The sequence below is a fragment of the Meles meles genome, chromosome 19 (assembly GCF_922984935.1).
Source record: "Meles meles chromosome 19, mMelMel3.1 paternal haplotype, whole genome shotgun sequence".
Taxonomy (NCBI): domain Eukaryota; kingdom Metazoa; phylum Chordata; class Mammalia; order Carnivora; family Mustelidae; genus Meles; species Meles meles.
In genome coordinates, this window is record NC_060084.1 from 43,606,707 (window position 1) to 43,628,881 (window position 22,175).

Below are 22,175 nucleotides of genomic sequence, written 5' to 3' on the forward strand. Positions count from 1 at the left end.
TAAGTTATTAGATATTTACAGAGAGAAACTTTTAATTTGTATACTGTCTTCTCAGGAAATTATCTTTTAACTCAAAACAATTACTAGCCTCTTCATTTATTGATATAAAATCATATCATCAGCAAAAAGTTTTACCTTTTTTATTGTTTATGCCGATTATTTTCTATTGTCTTCTCAGACAATATTTAGTAAAAATAGACAGCAGTGAACACCCTTATCTCTAATACTATTAATTCTTATTCTTCCAAAAATGGTTTTAACATAATACAGGCTATAGAGTTTTGGTAAAGATACTCTTAAGTGGTTATTACATATTACAATTTAACTTGTATTAGATTGGAAATGTTTGCAAAATCTGATTATCTTCCAGCATCTATTGATTGCATCTTCTCTTTCATACTATTAATTTTATTGATGTATTTCCTGTTACTGCATTGGCTTTGCATTCTTGGAATAATTCTTACTTGGTCATTATAATACACTGTTCTTAGGTATACTCTGAATTCTATTTGTATTATTTTAATTCTAATTTTTTATTTCTAAACTCATGAGTAATACTGGTTTGGGGTTTTCTTCTTTTCCACTACTTTGATCTGGTTTTGGTGTTAAAACTTATTCTGACTTCATACAGTAAATTGGGGATCATAGTCTATGGGCTGAAATATTTCAAAGAACACTGGTATTATTCTTTAAAAGTTAGATGAGGGGCACTTCAGTGGCTCAGTTAAGCATTGACTCTTGATCTCAGCTCAGGTCTCAATTTCAGAGTCATAAATTCAAGTCCCATCTTGGGCTCCAAATCACTTTAAGTGATTTCTTGGGCTCCATATTAGGCATGGAGCTTACAAAAAAAAGTTAGATGAAACTAATTATGAAATCATCTGGGCCTGGAGGATTTTTCAATCCTGGATCTTTAATCACTTTTCCAAACTCTTCAAAGGTAATTGTTCTATCAAGTTTCTTACTGCAATTTTTCTAACATTTTGCAAGAAAAACATTTATTTCCTCTTTTAAAAGCATGTTGATCTAAAAAAATTAAAAAAATAAAAGCATGTTGATCTAGAGTTGTAAGAAGTATCTTTTATCATTCTTATAATCACATCTTTATCTGTGATTATGTTTCTTTTTTTCCAAGTTTTTATTTATATTCCAGTTAGTTAACATACAGTGCAATATTAGTTTCAGGTGTAGAATTTAGTGATTCAGGGAGCCTGGGTGGCTCTGTGGGTTGGGCCACTGCCTTCGGCTCAGGTCGTGATCCTGGAGTCCCGGGATCGAGTCCCGCATCGGGCTCCCAGCTCTGTGGGGAGTCTGCTTCTCCCTCTGACCTTCTCCCCTCTCATGTTCTCTTTCTCTCTCTCAAATAAATAAATAAAATCTTTAAAAAAATTTAGTGATTCATCCCATAAACACAATATCCACGTGATTGCTTCCTTTCTCATTCTGGATCAGGCATTCTTTTTTTTTTTTTTTTTAGTCCTTTTTTAAAAAAAGATTTTATTTATTTATTTGACAGAGAGAGATCACAAGTAGACAGAGAGGAAGGCAGAGAGAGAGAGAGAGAGAGGGAAGCAGGCTCCCCGCTGAGCAGAGAGCCCGATGTGGGACTCGATCCCAGGACCCTGAGTTGATGACCTGAACCGAAGACAGCGGCTTAACCCACTAAGCCACCCAGGCGCCCAAGGGTCAGGCATTCTTATAGGGAGTCAAATTTTGAAAAATGTGGCCATTTGTTTTATTTGGATGACACAGCAGCTCAGGGAAGTAGACTTTTTTCAAAGATTGGAATGATGAAATGACTTGGGTTTTAGTGCCCAGGACATTCACAGGGAAACTGAGAGGGGAAGAGAAGTAGATGTTGCTGAATTAATTTGCAAAAAGAAAAAAAAAAAAAAACAGAAAAAATCTTCTTCTTTGGTCTCTGCATGAAGCATTTCTGAATTATAAGACTCATATAAACGGTGTCTTTCCTACTAATTTGCTGCAAGGTATGTTAAGCAAGACTAAGAAAATAGAAGACGTGCACAATATACCAGGGCCGCACTAGTTTCTGTCAAATAATGGCTGGACTGAGTAATCAAGTTTATAATGTTCTGTTCATCCAATATTGGTTGTGAAACTATTCCTAAGCTTTGCCTTTTTAACATTAACAAATGTTATTATCATTTTTTATATTGTTAAGACACTAAAAGACAGGGATGATATTTAGAGTGCAAAAGTTGGTGAACAGCATTCTACATACTGCGTGACACACATACACTTGATATTCACAATTTACATTAAATTCACATTTACATTTCCAAAATATAAATAATGCTTATTATGCGGCTCACTGTGGAATATACCATAATATACCAATTCTCTTCACATATATTCTGTATGCTGTTGTCATTCCATTAACATACTTTTAAACTTTCATAAGCCAGAGTGACCATGTTTATGTTTTATAAAGTATTTTCTATAATCTTTGTATAAAAATTTCTACAATTAGAACGTGACTTCCCTTATGGTAAAACATTTTGTCCAGATTCACTAAATCCATGAGATTTCTCCTAAAAATTAATGCCTGCACATATAATGAAATAGGACACCTTGCTTAAGGCTTTCTCACAATTATCAGGTTTTAATTCCTATAGGCATTCTTTCTGGCATGAATTTTCTGATGCCTACTGAGGTTTGGCTTCTGATAAAAAGCTTTGCCACATTCACTGCATCCATAGGGTTTTTCTCCTGTATGAGTTCTCCAGTGTTTATTGAGGCATGATTTTTGGCTGAAGGATTTTCCACATTCTCTGCAACGATATGGTCTTTCTCCCGTGTGTATTTTTCGATGTACATTGAGGTATGACTTCTCGCCAAATGACTTCCCACATTCACTGCACACAAAGGGTCTCTCTCCGGTATGTGTTCTCTGATGTTCTCTGCGGTGTGACTTCTGAGTGAAGGCTTTCCCACAGAAAAAACATTCAAAGGGTCTTACCCCAGTGTGAATTCGCTGATGTTTAATGAGGGTTGACTTATGTGAAAAGGCTTTCCCACAGTCAGTGCATCCATATGGCTTCTCCCCAGTGTGACTTCTCTGATGCCTAATGAACTCAGACTTGTAGCAGAAGGCTTTCCCACACTCGCTACAGACATGGGGTTTCTCTGCAGGTGGAACCCTCTTACGTTTGTACGCAAGAGAATTGGTTACTGCTGGTTTATACATAAGTGCTGGGTTGTGGCTGAAAGCTTTCTCACAATGACTGCATTCCCAGAGTTTTTCTCCGTTAGGTCTTCTATCATGGTTTGTATGTTGTAACAATTTCCCACAACCACAGCACTCATCTTGCTTTTTTGAATAGTTTCTCTTAAAAACAATCAAATCTAAATTATGGTTTGCACTCTTTCCACAGGGATCCCAGTTACTAGGATTTTGAATTGAAGGAGAAAGATTAGTGTTCAGAGGTGATATTTTCGCAAACTTATTATTTTCATGGCTTCTTTCCTTGGGCAATGTTTTCTTGCTGATGAATGCAGCTTGTTTCAAAATCATGTCTTGTCTTTTCCTCTGGACATTAACTTGACAAATGTTTTCTGGAGAAAATACAGCAAACCTTTCTTTATTCTATTATTATGATCTAGAATAAAATTACTTAAGAAATACCCTAAGAACTTAAACAATGCACGGTATATGAACAGAAAGCATGAACCATAACTAAATGCAGGGAAGGGTGTTGTACAAGTAGAGAAGAATCACAACAGTGGCACAAATGAAATGGAATATGTCATAGAGTACATAAAGAAGTAATTTTGAAGAAGATGGGATATTGTTGAGCAGTAGTTGGCAAACATGTTCTTAAAGGGCCACAGAGTAAATTTTAGGCTTTGTGGGGCATATGGTCTCAGTCAAAATTACTCAACTCTCCCATTGTACTTGGGAAACGCAGACAGTATATAAATGTAAAGGCACGGCTGTGTTCCAATAAAACTTTATTCACAAAATCAGGTGGCCAAACTATAGGCTACAGTTTGTCAATCCTGTTACTGAGGTGTCATATAGCACCTTGCTATTCAACGTGTGACTCTTAAAAGAGGGAAAAGAAAGGCAGCTGATGGCCAGGTTACTATGGTTTCAGGAAGGTTGATGAGCATAGCTTAATGAAGCAAAATGCATCCTAAAGGGCACCAGAATGTGATGGTTAAAGGTACTGGTTCTGAGGGTGCCTGGGTGGCTCAGTTGTTTTAAGTGATTGCCTTCGGCTCAGGTCATGATCCCGGGGTCCTGGGATCGAGTCCCCCATCAGGCTCCCTGCTTGGTGGGGAGCCTGTTTCTCCCTCTCCCTCTGCTGCTCTGCCTGCTTCTGCTCTCAAAAAATAAAATCTTAAAAAAAAAATTTCTTAGAAAAAAAAAGAGAGTACTGGTTCTAAAACCTGATCACATGGGCTTAAATCTGTTTCAGTCCCTTACTTTGCTATATGTTCTTTTTTTTTTTTAAAAGATTTTATTTATTTGAAAGAGAGAGAGAATGAGAGGAGAGAGGTCAACGGGAGAAGCAGACTCCCTGCCAAGCAGGGAGCCTGTTGTGGGACTCGATCCTGGGACTCCAGGATCATGACCTGAGCCGAAGGCAGTTCCTTAACCAACTGAGCCACCCAGGCACCCTGCTGTATGTTCTTAGATAAGTTTCCTAACTTTTCTGTGATTGTTTCATTTGTAACTGGGGTGATAAAGGCTGGATATCTCATAGGTGTTGGAAGGGTTGAATGAAATGATATATGTAAAGGGCTGAGAACAAATCGAGCACAGAGTGAGCACACAATTAGTGCTGGCCAATAATTCTAATGCTCTTGCTGCTACTACTACAGCCAAGGTGGATGAACAGTGGATGGCAGTGATTTCAGAGACACCATCTTGGGGAGAAGCATGAAAATGACTTGAATATTTTTGGGGATCATGTAATATTTAATTCAATTATGTGATTATAACACCAAGTTTAAGTAGCATAAACAGATGTGGGAACAGACAGCACTAACTATTCTTGCTAAGCCCATGACTCTTGTGGAGAAGTACAAGTTCAGAGGCATCCTTAAGAGTAGGTTACCAACACTTGGGGTACCGTGGGTATTGTTGGGATATTTTACATAAGCTCATGGGAGAGGGGCAGTTATTCTGAATGTTAAATGAAAGTGGTTAATGTGGGCCAAGCTCAGTCATATGCTTTACCGCCCTGCTGTCCTTGGTTACCTGAAATTTAATACTTCCTCCTCTTGGGACTTAAGGAAACTAAAGGACTGACGGATATTTAAAGGGATTAAGGAAAGGATGGGAAGTGAGAGTGTGGGTATGGAGGGCAGGTCTGGGGCATTTTCCCTGGAAACTGTGAGAACAGGAAGTAGGAAGGGACCAGCAGGAGTGGGAGAATGACAGAAGCTTACTTTAAGAATGTCTGAATGTAAAAGAGAAGGTGAACTGAAAACCTTAAGAGAGACCGAGGATTCTAGAGAAAGGGCAATGGAGCAAGAACGCAGGGAGAGGTGAGATGAGGAGGAGGAGGAAGGCCTGGATAAAGGAGGTGGGGTGCCTGGAGGAGGAAGGGTCATCAAGAAGGCTCAAGTTCTCAGAGGATGCCTCCAGCTGCTTGCAAAGCTCTAAGCCTTTTGAGAGCTGGACTCTGCACAAAATCCCAAAGGTGCCAGCCTCCCATAGTACCTCTTTTGCTGGACTGATACTTACCCTGACAGTGGCAGCCTGAGCAAGCTGCCTCACAAATCCATGGTGCTTCTTCCTGCTCCAGCTTGAGGATCACATATGGTTTCGTGCCTTCATAACCTGTTCCAGGGAAATGATCCAGGCCTTGGGCTGAGCTCCTTGGTCTTCAGGGCCACTCAGGCAGCATTAAAGGCTGCACAACAGACATTGTACTTGGGAGAAGACTGTACACACACCTTGTCCAGAACCCAAAAGGAATTAGTAACCCAGGACCACTGAACCTCAAGCCAAACTCACTGAGGCAGCAAAGTGTAAGAGTTAGGAATGCAGACTGTGGGGGCTCCTGGGTGGCTCAGTCATTGGACATGTGCCTTTGGCTCGGGTCATGGTCCCAGGGTCCTGGGATCGAGCCCTGCTTCAGGCTCCCTGCTCCGCGGGGGGCCTGCTTCTCCTTCTCCCACTCCCCCTGCTTCTGTTCCCTTTCTCACTGTCACTCTCTCTGTGTCAAATAAATAAAATCTTAAAAAAAAAAAAGAAAAAGGGAATGCAGACTGTGCAGCCAGATTGCTGGGGTTCAAATCCTACTCTGGCTCTGTATGTCCTACGTGAGGTGACATGGGTAAGTTACTTCAATCATCTGCCTCTGTGTCCAAATGTGTAAAATTGTGGTACTAACAGTACCTACCTCGTAAGGCTCTTAGGAGAATTAAGTAAGTTGATATTTTAAAAGCGGCTGAAGACGTGTCTGGCACATAGGAGGTTTTTGGTACTTCTGAGGTTCTAGGTACCTCAGTTCCTTTTAGTAACTGAAAAAGGGAAGGCGGTCATTCAAGCATCATCTAGATTGTGTGATGGAGCTGTTCTTACCCACGGAGACAAGGTTGCTGTAAGTCTCCAGCATCACATCCCGGTACAGTGCCCTCTGAGCAGGATTCAGTCTGTGCCACTCCTCTTGAGTGAAGCCCACTACCACGTCTTTGAAGGACACAGGTCTCTGCTGAGGATGAAATGACACTGAGCCATGTGGGAAATGCAGCCAGGGATAGATGGTACGGAGTTTTTATGTTCCTAGGTCAGAGCTTACCATGATCATTTATCTCTCTAAGATGGCTTTTACCTTCCTGCCTTTGGGCTATATATGGTAGGGAAAAGAACAGTCACATTGGAACCCACTGTCATATGCACTTTGAGTCAACATATATTGACTGAAGACCTGCTGTGTGTAACCCAGTGCTGGCTGCTGGAGACACAGGCATGGATGGTTCCTGACCTCAAGGAGCTCACAACCTGGCGGAAAGCATTATGTAAAGCCATCCAGGTGAAAGTATACGAGCTATGGTGGCAGGACATCTAGGTTATAATATGTGGAAAAGGTGAATGGTCCATTAAAGGTTTCAAGGTCTAGCCAGGCTTCAGAGCTAGGGGACATGTGGAGCTGAGTCTTCTCTACAGAAAGATGGAGAAACTACAGTCCTTGCAGAGGGAGCAGCATGAACACAGACATGTGGACAGAACAGTGACTTTAAGGGCTGCGAGGCTCTCAGTCACAGGAACAGTATACAGGGGTCTGTGAGTGGTGAGATGATGGCCTTTAAGACAATGGAAAATCTACCAAGGGAGAGGTGTGTGTAGAAAGCACATTCTATTAGGCATGTGGTAAGTTTCTTGCATCCCACATCAAGTGGTACTGTGGTAACTCTAAGCAGACTGGGGGTATACTGTATCCCCAGAGGAACCACTAAATCAGAGTGCAAAGAGGTGTACTGAAGTAAATGAATTCCAAAAATAGTTCATTTAATCCACACAAACACACATGTAAGAGAAGAGAGGAACAAAAGTGCATGGGACAAATAGAAAACCAAATACTAAAATGATAGATACAAACCCAACCATGCCAATAATTATACTTATAGTCAATGATAGTAAATTATAATCTAAATTAATATATGAAACATTCCAAAAGGTAGAGATTGTTAGGCTGGATTGAAAAAGCAATGCTGCCTGTAAGAGATACAAAACTCAGATAATTTGCAAGTGAATGGATACAAAGAGAAACGTGGTGGGTGACCTAGAAAGCAAAGACTAATAACACAGGTACAAGATGGCTTCACAAGTGGCCAGTAACAGTGAGACGGAGAAGGCCATTGTAAAGAGCAGAACCTACATCTTAACTGCTTGTGGGGGGTGAAAGAGGGGCCAGGGTAACACCCAGGTATCTCAAAGCTGCCTGGGTGATGGTGAATCAGACATGAGAAAAACAGTAGAAACCAGAAACAAAGAGGATGTGTTGTTAGACATGTCTGGGGACACTTAGCACGCAGCAGGATCAACATATGAGTCTTGTAACAGGAGCAAGATGGGAAGGGAGCTAAAGCTCTGGAAGCCAACAGCAGAGAAGTAGTAGTTAAAGTTGTCTGTGTGGGATCTCTCTGCAAGGAGACAGGATGAGCAAAGTGCCCAGGCCAGAGCCCCAAGGGACACGAATAAAGTTCAGCTGCAGACCCAAGAGAAGGACCCACAGTACTAATAACGTAAGAGGGCACTTGTGATATTGTGATATATTAAAAAATATCTATTTGGTCTTCCTTCATGGTTCCTGTAATAGAGCTTCTTAAACCCTTGTAACTTCCTGAATGACAGGGGTAATAGGAGTGTCTTTTGTTATTCCTAACAAGCCCCAGTTAACAGTATAGGAGTTTATGCCAATAACATGGAGGAAAGGGGCTGGTTGCCAGAGGAACTAACCATATGTTTAGAGGGTTGGAACTTTCAGCCCCCTTCTCCATCCCGCCCAACCTATGGGTCAGGATAGAGGTGGATAGATGGTACCAGAAATTGAGCTAATTACCAATCAATGATTTAATCAATGAGGCCTACATAATGGAAATCTCATGAAAACCCTGAAGAGCTTTCAGGTTGGTGAATATATCTGGGAAGATGTACACCCCAAACTCCAGACAGAAGCTCATGTCTCCCAGATCTGTGAGTTATTATAGCAAATTATCAAAACTGAAGAGGGGGTCATGGGAATCCCCAATTTACAGCTAGTTGGTCAGAAGTTCAGGTGACAACCTAAGATTTGTAATTAGCATCTGAAGGGGGGGGCAGTCTTATGAGACTGAGTCCCTAACTTGTAGGGTCTATGCTAACTCCAAGTTGAACTAAGTTGTAGGACACCCAGTTGGTGTCCACAGAGAATTAGGAGAATTGTTTGGTGTAGGAAAAAAACTCCCCTATACCTGTGAGTAGAGGAAACAGTACCTATGATATATCTCCAAGTGACTATAAAAAATTGAACCTTGCCCCAAGAGAGGTCTGATCTTTGCCCTTAAGTCCTGGGAGTTAATCTCTAAGCCCCTGCAATGTTCTGCTTGATAAGACCATCTTTGTTTACCTGGGGATCTTGAGCCACATGGGATAGTCTAACAATGTGATTTCTGGTGGGAGCTTTGGGTCACACACCTCGGCTCAACCTCAGGAGGAAGCTGTACATCTCTTTTAAAAAATGTGGGGTCCTACAGTGGCACCAAGCAGATGAACCTGAAGGCAGGACCTGGTACCTGAGACCCTAGACCCGTATAAAGGCCATGTACATAGGAGGTACCAACCTGATATCCTCTCTGATGTCAGAATAATATACCATGGTTGTGGGAGAGCAGCAATCAGCCTTTACCACAGAGCATGGAGCTTGGCTCAGCTTACAGGCCTGGGTCGGTATTTCCCAAACAGAGCTAACTGGAGTGGGATGGGATGGGATGGGATAGAACAGAATAAAATAGAAAAGATGTAATTTAACACTCAAAAAGGCATGTCATTTTTCATCAAACACAGGGATGAAGAACAAAGATGGAAGAAACATTAAGGTTGTAAAATTACTGTCATGTAGTGACTAAGTATGAGAAGGGGAAGGCAGAGAGAAGTCAAGGAATAAATCTCATGGTCCTGGCTTGTCCAGTGGGGGATGGTACCATCTCCTAAGATGGGAAACTGGGGCACAAAGAGGTTCAGAGACTTGTGCAAGGTCATACAGATGGTAAGGTCTGGGATTCAAATTCAGCAGTCTCGTTCCAAGTCTGTGCTCTCACCCAGTATATGCTCTTGCCTTCTGCACAGAAGGGTACAGTCTAATTTAGCAGAACAATCAAAAAGCATCTTCTGATTTAAGCTTCAGCAAAGTCCCCTCGGCCCCTGGCCAGAAAAGCTTTAGTAAAGTGGGGCGAGAGGATGCTGGACTCAAGAAAGGATAAGAAACAGGATATGGAAGCATCAAGAGCAGGAAGTCACTATAGGAGATGGAGGAGGAGAGAAAAGAAAGAACTCTGTGGTTTGGAAGCGGTGATGGTTTCTAGGGTTGGAGCCATTGTAGGGACAAGGGAAAAGATCTGGGAAAGCAGAGAGGAGGGGTCTCCAGTAAGAGATGGCTTTTCCTGGAGGGAGGCCTCCAAAGAGGTGGAAATGTAGGAATTCAGAGGCTGAGGGGGAGTCCTGTCAAGACACAGGGCGCTTCACCATCTTAAGATGATGAGGAAGGTAGGGGGAGCTGGGAACTCTTCACACTGAGACTTGGTGGGGAGTAAGATGTTCACTGTTTGCTGCCAAACTAGTACAGACAGTTAAGGGAATGACAGTAATTTAAATAACGGACAGCTCATCTGTTCCTAGATCAAGGACACAGATACTCTGGACCAAAATCAGGACTTTCATAAACATGAAGGAACCTTCCTGCCCGCTCCCTTTGAAAATAAATATTTGTATTTTTGCTTCCCTCTAACTGAACTTTAGCATTTTATTCCATTACATATGTGGCTGCAAAACACAGAGGAGTTAAAACTTCCCGCAACTCTGACACAGATAGAAAACACTAACACAACACTGAGAAGCTAAGTCATGATGCTCTTGATTGTCTGGAAATCCAGGAGTTCTGTGGGACTAATACTCCAACGGGAATATACCATAATATACCACTGTAGAAAACATGCTTCTGCATTTGTTATCTTTAAGAATTTTATACTCTATGTCAGAGCATAAGGACCACCAAGAGCTTGTTAAACACAGATTCCCAGGCTCCACCCTCCAATAACCCAATTCGAGCAGGTCTGGGGTGGGGCCTGCCATTCTGTATGTCTAATAAGCTCCTGGAGAAGCCCATGTCCTGGGACCACATGGTTAGCAGCAGTGTTGCTCTACTCTACCTCAGCCATAAGAAGGCTTCTCAGGGACATGACTTTAGAAAGCATCTTGAAAAGCTAGTTTTCAGGGCGCCTGGGTAGCTCAGTGGGTTAAGCCTCTGCCTTCAGCTCAGGTCATGATCCCAGGGTCCTGGGATTGAGCCCCGCATCGGGCTCTCTGCTCAGCATGGAGCCTCCTTCCCCACCCCCCCTCTCTGCCTGCTGCTCTGCCTACTCTCTCTCTCTGCGTCAAATAAATAAATAAAATCTTAAAAAAAAAAGTCAAGCTAGTTTTCTCTTAGAAATAACAGTAAGGGGGCGCCTGGGTGGCTCAGTGGGTTAAGCCGCTGCCTTCGGCTCAGGTCATGATCCCAGGGTCCTGGGATCGAGCCCCGCATCGGGCTCTCTGCTCCGCGGGGAGCCTGCTTCCCCCTCTCTCTCTGCCTGCCTCTCTGCCTACTTGTGATCTTTGTCTGTCAAATAAAGAAATAAAATCTTTAAAAAAAAAAAAAAAAAAAAAAAAAAAAAGAAATAACAGTAAGTTTCTATCCTATGGCCAATGCAAATCATGGGCTGTCTGTGTTTGCCTTTTTGCTGGGCCACCAGGAAGACCACAGTTAATGACTCTTCGTTGGACTGTTTTGTATATCTGTATTCCAACAAAGAATGTTCCCTGCATCATTCCTTGTGATATCAAATTTGGAAATTACCTGAATGTCATAAAATGGGGGGCTAGTTAAATAAATCATATTCCATGCATATGATGGAGCATTATGTACCTTGCTTTAAAAAAATGGTGTGGGGGCGCCTAGATAGTTCAGTGGGTTAAAGCCTCTGCCTTTGGCTCAGGTCATGGTCCCAGGGTTCTCGGATCGAGCCCTGCATCGGGCTCTCTGCTCAGTAGGGAGCCTGCCTCCCCCTCTCTGCCTGCTTGTGATCTCTCTGTCAAATAAATAAAATATTTTTAAAAAATAAAATAAAATTTAAAAAATGGTGTGGTCCCAAGTACTAATATGTACAATCTCTAAGATATTTTAACTGGGAAAAAAAGGGATAGAGTAGTATGTATAATAAGAGTTTTGCCGTTGTATCTATGTGTAGACAGAAGCTGTGATGTTCCACCCAAATCCCCCGAAGGACTGACATGTTTCTCCCAGCTGTTAGGAGAAGACTGGCTACTGCAGGCTTAAGCCCTTTTGCAAAGAGCCCTTGCTCAAAGGGAGCTCCCCAGACAAACTTACGTCCCCTCCCTGGGGCAGCCTACAACCGGTGACTTGTTGATTTCGGAATATAAATGCTTCCTTCCCTCCATTCAGGACAACAGCAAGGGCCATCCCAGCTCCAAAGCATCTTGTAAGGTCAGCTGGTGCCTCTGTTTAAATCCCTCTGCCTAATCTTGCTTCCTTCACCTAATAGAGTCTCCCTAGTAAATCTCTTGGGTGTAAATCTCCCACCTCCAAGTCTGTTTTCTGAAAACCCAGCCTGTGATAAAGTACAAATGCTTGAAATACACGTATTTTTTTCTAGAACAGTTTCCCAAGAAGGGAAACTTGGCTACTTTATGCCACACTTACCTGGTACTCAATCATTTTCTGCTGTTCTTGGAAAAAGATTTGAGTCCTGTGAAGATAGAGATTGGGGGGAGGAGGATGGAGAAAGAGAGAACAGAGCTGTGAGGGACCAGGCCCATCTCGGAACTTGCAAAATCCCTACGTAAACCCATTCTCGAAATCACTGTCGTAGAAGAAAAAAAAAACAAAAACCGGTGCCATTCAATGCAGAATGTGAATGCATAAAACAGATCTCCCGTGAAGTAAAAGCTGCTACCAAGTAAGAAGTAAAAATTTATTAAAAACCAGAATCTTTATAACTTAAATAATTGGCCCCATGGGAGATGGAGCCAGATTCATGCTCTGAGCGGATTCACCCCTGCAGAACAATACACTTTCTCTTAAAGGCAAAAAAGTCTTGGGTTTTGCCTCTTATTTACTTTTAAAGTTACATTTGTTCACCTACCGGTGTTTATGAAATCCTATATTGGGGATGCTTTTTCTATAATAACATTATCATGAAAAAAGTATATACTGAAAAAGGGCTTTTATAACTTATTACAGAGAACTCAAGGCAATATAAAATAACCGTATAACATTAGTGAAACTAATGGTTACTTACACTGTGGTTCGAATGATTACTGAAAGGCTAACGCTCATTATTCATCCAGCGTATTATTAAGTGTTGTTAAAAAGTAATTTTCAACAGATGAGAACAAACAACCGTCATTTTTAATTAAGATGTTTAAAGAGGTAACTATGTGGCTTAAATTATAAAAGAGAAAGGGTAAATCATAGATTACGAGTGTAAATATTTTATAACATACCTGGATGGTATGGTAAAATGGTAAAATCAGGCTACATCTGAAGCAAAGAATGCAAGAAACACCTCTGTAATTCTGAGTGCCAGAAAGCAAAGACACTTCTTCAGTGATGGGTCCTGGCAAGGGGGCAGAGGAGGCAGCCTCAAGGGCTCCAACCATGTGAGAAGGAGCAGTAAGAACAAACTGGTCAAATCTACCAAAGCTAAACATGAATACTTCATGGTCCAGTAATTCCATATGAATGCATATGTTCACAAGCTTTTAGTCTATAAAAACTATGAATTTGTAATGAAATTCAAAAATCACAATATTACCTTTTTCCCTCCTAAAATAACTGGTACTGTAATTAAATAGGACTACTAAAACATGCAGGCTCCCAATTTCCAAAACATCCATACATTAGGAAATGTGGAACTAAATTGGTACCAAAAAATTAATAAAGATTGTTTGGGTTTTTCACTCACAGAAGTGAGAAACCTTATAAAAGGTCCAAAAATACTGTGTTAATAATCGACAGCCTGGAATTAAAAATCCACATTCAGGAGCGACAAGAACTCTCATGCAGGGTTGACAGGATTATAGCTTGGTTCAGCCATTTTGGGAAACTGGCCATATCTACTAGAAGCTTCCATTTAGTTTAGTGATTAGCAGAAGACATCAGGTTCAAGGGGAAAAAATTCCTTCAAAATGAATACATTCTCCTAGCTTTGTTTTACAGAAGTCTTTTCTCACTGATCTATTGACAAATCATCTTTCGATAAAGGAAATGATTCTAAAGTGCCAGAAATATTCTCTGCCATGATCTGGGTGGTGGGTACATGAGGGTACACATTTGGAAACATTCTTTAACACTATAGTGCTAAATGAATTAATGATTTACTTCACTCAGTGGACAATAAATATCCACTTTTTTTTTTTTAAGATTTTATACATTTATTTGACAGAGAGAGAGATCACAAGTAGGCAGAGAAACAGGCAGAGGGAGAGGGGAAAGCAGGCTGCCCACCGAACAGAGAGCCTGATGCTGGCCTCGATCCCAGGACCCAGAGACCACGACCCAAGCCGAAGGCAGAGGCCCAACACACTGAGCCACCCAGGCGCCCCTCCAATATCTCTTAATTGTATGAAAATTCTTTGAAATATTGTACAGGTCAGAAAGCATGACTCATATAGCAAGTTAGTATAAAATACACATTCAGCTATCAGGACTGTGCAGTGAGATTATTATGCCTTTTAAAAGATTTTTTTCTTTACAGAAGTGTAATTTACATATAATAAATGAATCCAGTTGAATTGTATAGTTTGATGAGTTTTGACAAATATCTTCATTCACCCACATAACTCCCACACCATCAGGATATGGAACACTTCGAGGAACATCCTGTTCACAAGATATAATAATGACTTTGTCTTAATGTTGTTAAGATTAACTACTTAGATTCCTGTCTCTTCTATAGAAGAAATTAAAAAAGTGATTTCCTTGAATGTTAAAATACAGATACTTCTTTGCTTAACTAACACATTAATCAAGTTATGCCAGTAAGTCAAAAAAGTAGCTAAATAAAAATATGATCTACTGTTTGAATTTCACTTATATGAAGGTAAGAAACAGACGACCCTAACCTATATGATAGCTCTGACTAGGCACTGCTTGGGAGGGCTGGGGGAAGGCTTTGGGGTGCTGGAAAAGTTCTCTATTATGATATGGGTGGTGAGTACGTGACTGTGCACATATGGAACGATTCATTAAGCTACACACGGTTCTCTACGCATGTTCCACCTTAAGTTAAAAAAAAATCCCCACAATCCCATTATTTAAAAACATGTAGAAAAACTTTTGGTATGGAATACAATAAAATGTCATTAGTGTTATGACTTGGGTGGCTGAAAGTTTCATATTCTGATCTATAATTGAAACACACACACACATCATTATTTACATGTCCCTGTTCTACTGCCTTTTTTCATCATGAGGGAAGCCACAGGAGGGCTTTATATTTTTTTTTAAATATTTTTATTTATTGGACAGAGAGAGATCACAAGCAGATAGAGAGGCAGGCAGAGAGAGAGAGAGGGAAGCAGGCTCCCTGCTGAGCAGAAAGCCCAATGCGGGACTCGATCCCAGGACCCTGAGATCATGACCTGAGCCGAAGGCAGCGGCTTAACCCACTGAGCCACCCAGGCGCCCCACAGGAGGGCTTTAAAAGGGGAGGAGTCCCTCTGAGAGAACTGAACTATTCACCAGGGATTGAGCTGGCAGGAAAGGCCTGGGGCCGAGCAGCCTAGGGCAGTTAATCCAGCTTCAGATAACTATTTGAGTCTCTGAAAGAGTACACTTCCTCCCTCATCTTTCTGGACTTAGCTACTTGCTTCCGCCTGGTCTCTCCGTGGCTGCAAGGTGTGGCAGATGTGCTAGTGAATGTGTGTGGGAGGCCTGTGTTCTGGCCTGGCTCCGGGACCATCTAGGTCTGTGGCCTGGGAAAGTCACTTCATTCCCCTTTAAATGAGATGGCAGCATCCGTGGATGAGAAACTGCTGGTAAGAGCTGGAGGAAAAACAGGATATCTATATAGTATCGAAATCTCCTGTCCCCAGATATTTATTCATGATTAAATGAACAACTGTAACTCTGCCCTAGAGAAAGCTGGCAGAGAGCACTGGTAAGTGATTAGTTAATACACAAGTGATGGGACATGAGTCATGTGCCCCTGATATGATGAACTGTGACAGGCACTGCCTCCCTTCTGTGATATCTTGCCCAAAATGCATACTTGAATCTAATCATGAAGAAACATCAGAAAAAATCATGTGAGTGACAATAATACAAAATAACTGGCCTATACTCTTCAAAAATGTTGACTTCACGAAAGACAAAAAGACCGAGGAACTGATTCCATTAAAGGAGACTAAATGGATATGTCAACTAAAGATAGACTGTGATCCTGAACTGGATTCTGGAATGAAAAAAGAAATGTCATTATGAAATGACACTATTGGTTCACATCTGAATATGGACTATGGATCAGATAATGGTATTAAATCACTGTGCTAACTGCCTGAATTTGAAAATTGCACTATGGTTATATAGGAAAATGTTCTCCTTATGAAATGCACACTGAAGTATTTCTGGGGTAAAGGAGCATCATGTCTGTAACTTATTCTCAAATACTTGAGAAGAAAGGATAAAAATAATATATATTGATAACATATACATATACAGAGACAGCATGAGAGTGTAAGCGTTTATCTGGATGAATGTAGATGAAAGATATAAAAGCTGACAGTAATATCCCTGCAACTTTTCCAAATAAAGTTTAATTTAAAAAAAAATCTATAGCTAGGGGCACCTGGGTGGCTCAGATGGTTAAGCATCTGCCTTTGGCTCAGATCATGATGCCGGGGGTCTTGCACTAGCCTTCCCGCTCAGTGGGGAGCCTGCTTCTCCTTCTCCTTCTGCTGCTCCCCCTGCTTATGCTCTCTGTCAAATAAATAAATAAAATCTTTAAAAATAAATAAATAATCTATAGCTATAGTAGGTCTGCTGCCACTATCACTCTGAGAATCCAGGGACTTTTCTGCCCCTTAGTCAGGATGGAGTAAACTCCCCATATCCCTTGAGGCCAGGTGAGGTGGCAGAAATGAAAAGGGAGCAACTTGTGTTGGACTGATACCTCCTTCACTTGAGAAAACGTGCCTATCTCACTTGGCTTTCCTTGCTTCCGCCTTCACTCCGTCTCTCTGAAACTTGGGACCAACCCTTCCCTTACCATGGAGGGTCCCTGGAAGGGGTGACACCAAGTTGAGTCTTGCTCAGCTTCTGGCCCAAGGATGATACATTTCCTGTTACTTAGGAGTCTTTGCTCTGGCGAGAGGTCTCAGAACCTAGGTTCATCCTTCAGAAGAGATTCTTGTCCCAAGTTCCCCCTCTCCAAATCCAGAGGGTCTTCAACTGGCCTACTAGTTCCTCACAGCTCCGTCTCTCAACAGTAACTCACCTTCAACTGCAGCCCCAGGCAGGCCTTCTGGAGACTTGACCAAGGTCCTGTGAAGCCCTGCTATCAGCCAGGTGGTGGGACCCACAGGCATACAGGGTACTCAGGTAACCTAAAGATAAATAGACCCCATGGTAAGAGTCATCCAACAGTCCCTCCCCAAATATTCTCTGAGGCCCAAGAGGAAGAAGCCTGCAGAAGACTGTGTAGGAGATAGAGCTAAGTGATGGCTTGCTTTGGGTTTGGGGCAGGAGGATCTTCTGGAAGGACTGTGAGTCTCAGAACCACTCAGAGAGAAGTCTGAACCAAGCAATTCTGCTAACCAACTGAGGGGAATCTAGGCCAAATAATTTATCTCCCTGGGGCTGTTTCCTTATCTGTGAAAACAGGAATGATAAATGATAAACAATTTTAAAAAGCCCATTTCTGGAGACTTTCTGTAAGTTACCTCTTTTAATACATATTCAGGTAAGGTTAAAAGGGGCTGAATTATGAATTTACACCTGCTTTCCCAGATAAGTCAGGTTGGATGTGAGGGACAGAGACTTCTCTGCCCCCGAGTGAATCTACCAGATGTTCTAGGTTCCCTGAGAAAGACTCCTTTCAGAATATCCTACATTTGTTGAATCATTGTGTCTTAGCCCCAGGGCAGGGAACCCCTATGAAGACTCTTTCAAGCTGCCTAAGGTAGGTCTCTGCAGCCAAAAGTCAGTCTCTAAAAAGCTAGATTTTGACCAGGGGGCTCTGAAATTCCCCTCCGAATATCTACAGAGAAGAGCCATCCTCGACTCATTAACAACCTTAAGAGGAGGACCCTTATTCCAAGTCCACTCCAAAGTGCACGTTTTTGGCTCCTAGAAGGACTAGCAAAAAACAAGCAATCTCAAATGGCCCAGCCAGGGCTACAGGTCAGAATTTCATTCTGGTGTTTGATTTTAGAGTCTCGGACAAAATTTCCCCATGGTACGAATTTTTTGCCCCCAGATTATTTCTGTGATTCCACTCAAATCAAGTTCAAAAATGGACAAAATTACTCCATGATATTAAAACCAGAGGTGGCAGTGGGTACTGATTGATAAAGAAGGCTTCCGGGTGCTAGAGATGATGTATATCTTGATCTTGGTTGTATTTACGTGGTTTTTCACAATGTAGAAATTCACTGAGCTGTACCCTTAAGATAAGCATACTTGACTGTATGTATACCTCAGTTTTTAAAAAAGAATAATAATCTGGAAAAATGTGCAAATAAAATGAAATAATCTGGATTCAAACTTAAAAAACGTTCATGCATAGCCACATACTGCCTCCCTCTTCCTACCCCCCTGCCCCAGGTATGAATGTTCCATCTAATTAGAGTTCAAAAACAGGCAAAATTAATCAGTGATATTAGAAGCTGGGAGAATGGTTCCCCCTGGCAGGGTAGTGACAGGGAACACATACCATGGAGGCTTTCAGGATGCTACAATGTTCTGTTCTCTGATCTGAGTACATTACTCAAGGGAGTTCCTTTTGTGTCAATTCACTGAGCTGCATATTTAAGTATATCTCTATATATATCTTATATCTCAGTAACAGGTTCATGTTAAAAATTTTAAAAAGAAAACTTATTTGTTCCCAAACCTGGCACTGAACACACCACAGGTGATGAAGGAAAACAGCCACAAGAAAAAGAAAATACCTTTAACTCCTAACTCCTTATCCAAGCTAATGACTTCTGCACCAGAGCAATTACCTATCTTTGATTCTGTGCAACTGAAAACAGAGGCTGTCTGCTCTAAAAACTAAAGCTTGATGCGTATGGCTTCTGAAAGATATTTACCTGCCTTGCCTTTCAGTTTCCTTTGTTTTCGAAGATGTTATAGTTATTGTGCTTTGCCTTAGAACTACATAAGGATCAGATATAATACTTTAAACAAGAAAATACTGTTTTGGCATTTCACCCTAATGGTCAAAATCTTATCTCCATTGTATTTGTAGTCTTGTCTTAATTCATCTTAATTATCAGTAGTTTGACTTTAATTTCCATGAAGAGCAGTTTCTAAAAGTAGCTTTAAGTTTTGTTTTTGTAGTTTTATCTTCATTGAATTATTCTACCAGGATATTACAAAGAACAGATTCAAGGAGGTCAAAAGTGTCATGCCTAAAACAATATAGACAAGGCAAAAGGATTCTTAGAACACAGTTTTGGGGCACCTGGGTGGCTCAGTGGGTTAAGCCTCTGCCTTCAGCTCGGGGCATGATCTCAGGGTCCTGGGATCAAGCCCCACATCAAGCTCTCTGCTCAGCAGAGAGCCTGTTTCCCGCCCCCTCTCTCTCTGCCTACTTGTGATATTTTGCTCTCTGTCAAAATAAATTAAAAAAAAAAAAACTCATTAAGAAAAAAGAACACAGTTTCTTTTCCTTACATAATTTGTTTTTTCCCCGGCCTTACTGAGGTATGTGACATATAATATTGCACAAGTTTAAGGTATGAAGGTATATACCGTGATGTGATATACATATATATTTCAAAATAATTACCACAGTAGGGTTAGTTAACACTTCCCTCACCTCACATAATTACTTTCTGCATATGTGTGGAGAGAACATTATTTTTAAGTTAAGCCTAGATAAAATTATTTTCCAAACACCCTTGAAGTTTGTTCCTTTGACCAAATCTTTTACAATATCAGTTTAGATACTTACTCAGTAAATTCTTTGTTTTCTAACCACAGGCAAAGTCACATCCATCCTAGCTGCCATGGGGTCAGACTAGATTTCCAGAAACCAGACTCACCCTTGGGATGTTGTCACAGATGGATACGTCATTACCGTTGCCAGAAAGGGCCTTAAAGGAAACATTGAAAGAAATATGCACTAAATCCTTGGCAAAAGCAATAGAAGCCACATTTTTAATAACATGGTGCTTCAGGTAAGTTTAACATTTGGTCTTTTCAAAGCACTTTCATTAATGTGGGGAACAATAAAAAGGGGAAGAAGGTTTCAAAGAGTTTTGATGTGGGCTTTTGCAGAGGTACTAGACTGAACTGAACTGAATGTTCATCAGCTGGAGAGTGTCACAGGGGAAAAGTGTGCTCCCATTATGCAGGGTTGCAGCCTCGAATCCTTAACTCTCCCATCCCCAACCTCTAAATTTCACAATCCTTCTCAACACCCATTAAGCTTCCTACTCATAGACATATATAGTGCCCCAAACTACAGCAAAGGTTCTTGTAGTCACTGATATCCCTGTATGTCCAAACACGACCATCAAAGACTGCTAGTCAGTGACTACAAAGCTCACTGATAGGTTCTGATCGCCCAACAGTGAATTACACAAATCCCTAATCGCGAACCCACACTGATCTCCAATGATATCCCAATGAGTGAAAAACAATCGCTGACCCCCACGGTTCCACCTCTCCCCGCAATTACTGACAGCCCCAATCACTGACACCCATTGATCCTTGTGTTCTCCATTCTCTGATCTACAAAAGACCAATCTCTAAAACCTTCACATTCCTCCTCCCATCCATGTTCTAAAGGATGGCTCAATCACTGATGGCCTAAAGCATTTCTCTAAACACTGGTCCCCATAATCCCCTCCCATCACTTAACCTCAAAGTTTCCACAATCATCACTTCCAGGTACCCAAAAAGAACTTGGAACCTCCAATCACTGATCCTCTCAGGCTTCGAACACTGAGCTCTAGTGCTGTTCAAACCAGTGCTTTTGAAGCGCCCCACTTGGCACCAAACCCCTGGGACCACTATAAACTGACCACCACTCACTCTTCGAATCAAGAAATCGAGAACCTTCATTTATTGATTCCCAAATACTCCCAAGCCATCTTCACAGACACTGCCACTGACTCCCACAAACCTCCACCAGCCACCACAGAGCCCCACGGGGCTCCCACGTCCAATCACTTAACCCTTTCGGTACCCTCCTCTCTGACCCTTACGGGCACCCATGACTGACCCAGTCGGGCCACCGTAGTCGTCCGATCACTAACCTACAGAGGTCTTTAATTTCGACTCTTTCTCCCACTGACCTTTCCCATTTCTCCTGGATCCGCGTCCATAACCCGAAATTGATAGCCGGACCACGGTGCCTCACCGCAGTGTAATCTCTTCCCATCGCAACTGGCCAGTGCGCAGACTCAGTCACGACTTTGAGGTTGTCGGCCGCCACCTGGCAACCTTCCAACGAACAGGATTCTGGGTTTCTGAACTTTAACGGGAGGTATGATGGCTGCGCCCTCTTGACATCCTGTTGGCGGAGGCCATATTTAAATCTGTGCCGTACAGCGGTGAATTAGCCCTTTGTTAGCCCGGAGGGTTAAGCTATTTTAGGGCTGGGAGAAGCAAGTGCTCCTGGATCCGTAAACACTGACGTCCCTGCTGCTTTTAGCTTCTCAGAAGCCCAAACCTCCTGCAATCAATATGGAGGCGCCCTGACCTCCAAGATGAGCTTTCTTTGTCTCCAGCAGCGCAGGCGCTGAAGTAGGATGGCCACGAACATTTATACAATTTCTTGCGTGCAATGGGCGGGGCCGTCTTATAGGAGGAGCTCCCCAAAGCAAGGTGAAACTTTTTCTGGGACGGCTTTAGGAGTTAGAGACCCTGAAGAGACGCTCTTCCCTTGGGGAGCCTGAGGGCACCAGAAGAAGGGTGAGAACTCCGGAGTGGGCGGAGCCATGGGAGACTGATAGTACGAAGTTAATGACTGTTATTGAAAGAAAATGTTGAAAGCAGAGACTTTTTTTAAACTTTCAATATTTTTAATAAAGTATAATCAAGAGTTTTAGCACTCTATGTTGTTGCTACTGATTTGAAAGATTCAACATGAAATTTTACAAAAAATTTAAGAGACATAATTCCCTGTCCTGTGTTCATGCTGAGCCAGGTAGGTGTACAGGGACTTTATCTTAAGTAGTGTACAAAATAAAATTCAGCCGGATAAATTTG

The 22,175-nt window shown here is 41.8% G+C and overlaps 2 protein-coding genes across 4 annotated transcripts in view; one reads left to right on the forward strand and one right to left on the reverse strand.

Moving 5' to 3' along the window:
• Positions 1-21,428, forward strand: part of ZNF829 (zinc finger protein 829) — a 60,003-nt gene extending 38,575 nt beyond the window's left edge. Inside the window, exons 5-6 of the transcript XR_006816274.1 lie at positions 19,941-20,137; positions 21,306-21,428. The gene's annotated coding sequence lies outside the window, so the exon portion shown is untranslated. The remainder of the gene's footprint in view (positions 1-19,940; positions 20,138-21,305) is intronic.
• ZNF793 (zinc finger protein 793) lies at positions 1,587-21,326 on the reverse strand. Of its 3 annotated transcripts, XM_045988808.1 has the most exons (7): positions 21,260-21,326; positions 20,003-20,053; positions 17,230-17,338; positions 12,435-12,480; positions 6,560-6,689; positions 5,717-5,812; positions 1,587-3,576 (listed from the first exon to the last, which is right to left on the reverse strand). In XM_045988808.1, the coding sequence occupies exons 4-7, from the start codon at positions 12,447-12,449 to the stop codon at positions 2,624-2,626; spliced, it is 1,194 nt and encodes a 397-aa protein (XP_045844764.1). In that variant the 5' UTR covers positions 12,450-12,480; positions 17,230-17,338; positions 20,003-20,053; positions 21,260-21,326; the 3' UTR covers positions 1,587-2,623. The 3 variants fall into 3 exon arrangements, with proteins under 3 accessions (XP_045844764.1, XP_045844765.1, XP_045844763.1); XM_045988809.1 differs by lacking the exon at positions 21,260-21,326 and having other exon boundaries at positions 6,560-6,686; positions 19,912-20,015; XM_045988807.1 differs by lacking the exon at positions 21,260-21,326 and having other exon boundaries at positions 19,912-20,015.
• Positions 21,429-22,175: the final 747 nt, after the last annotated feature.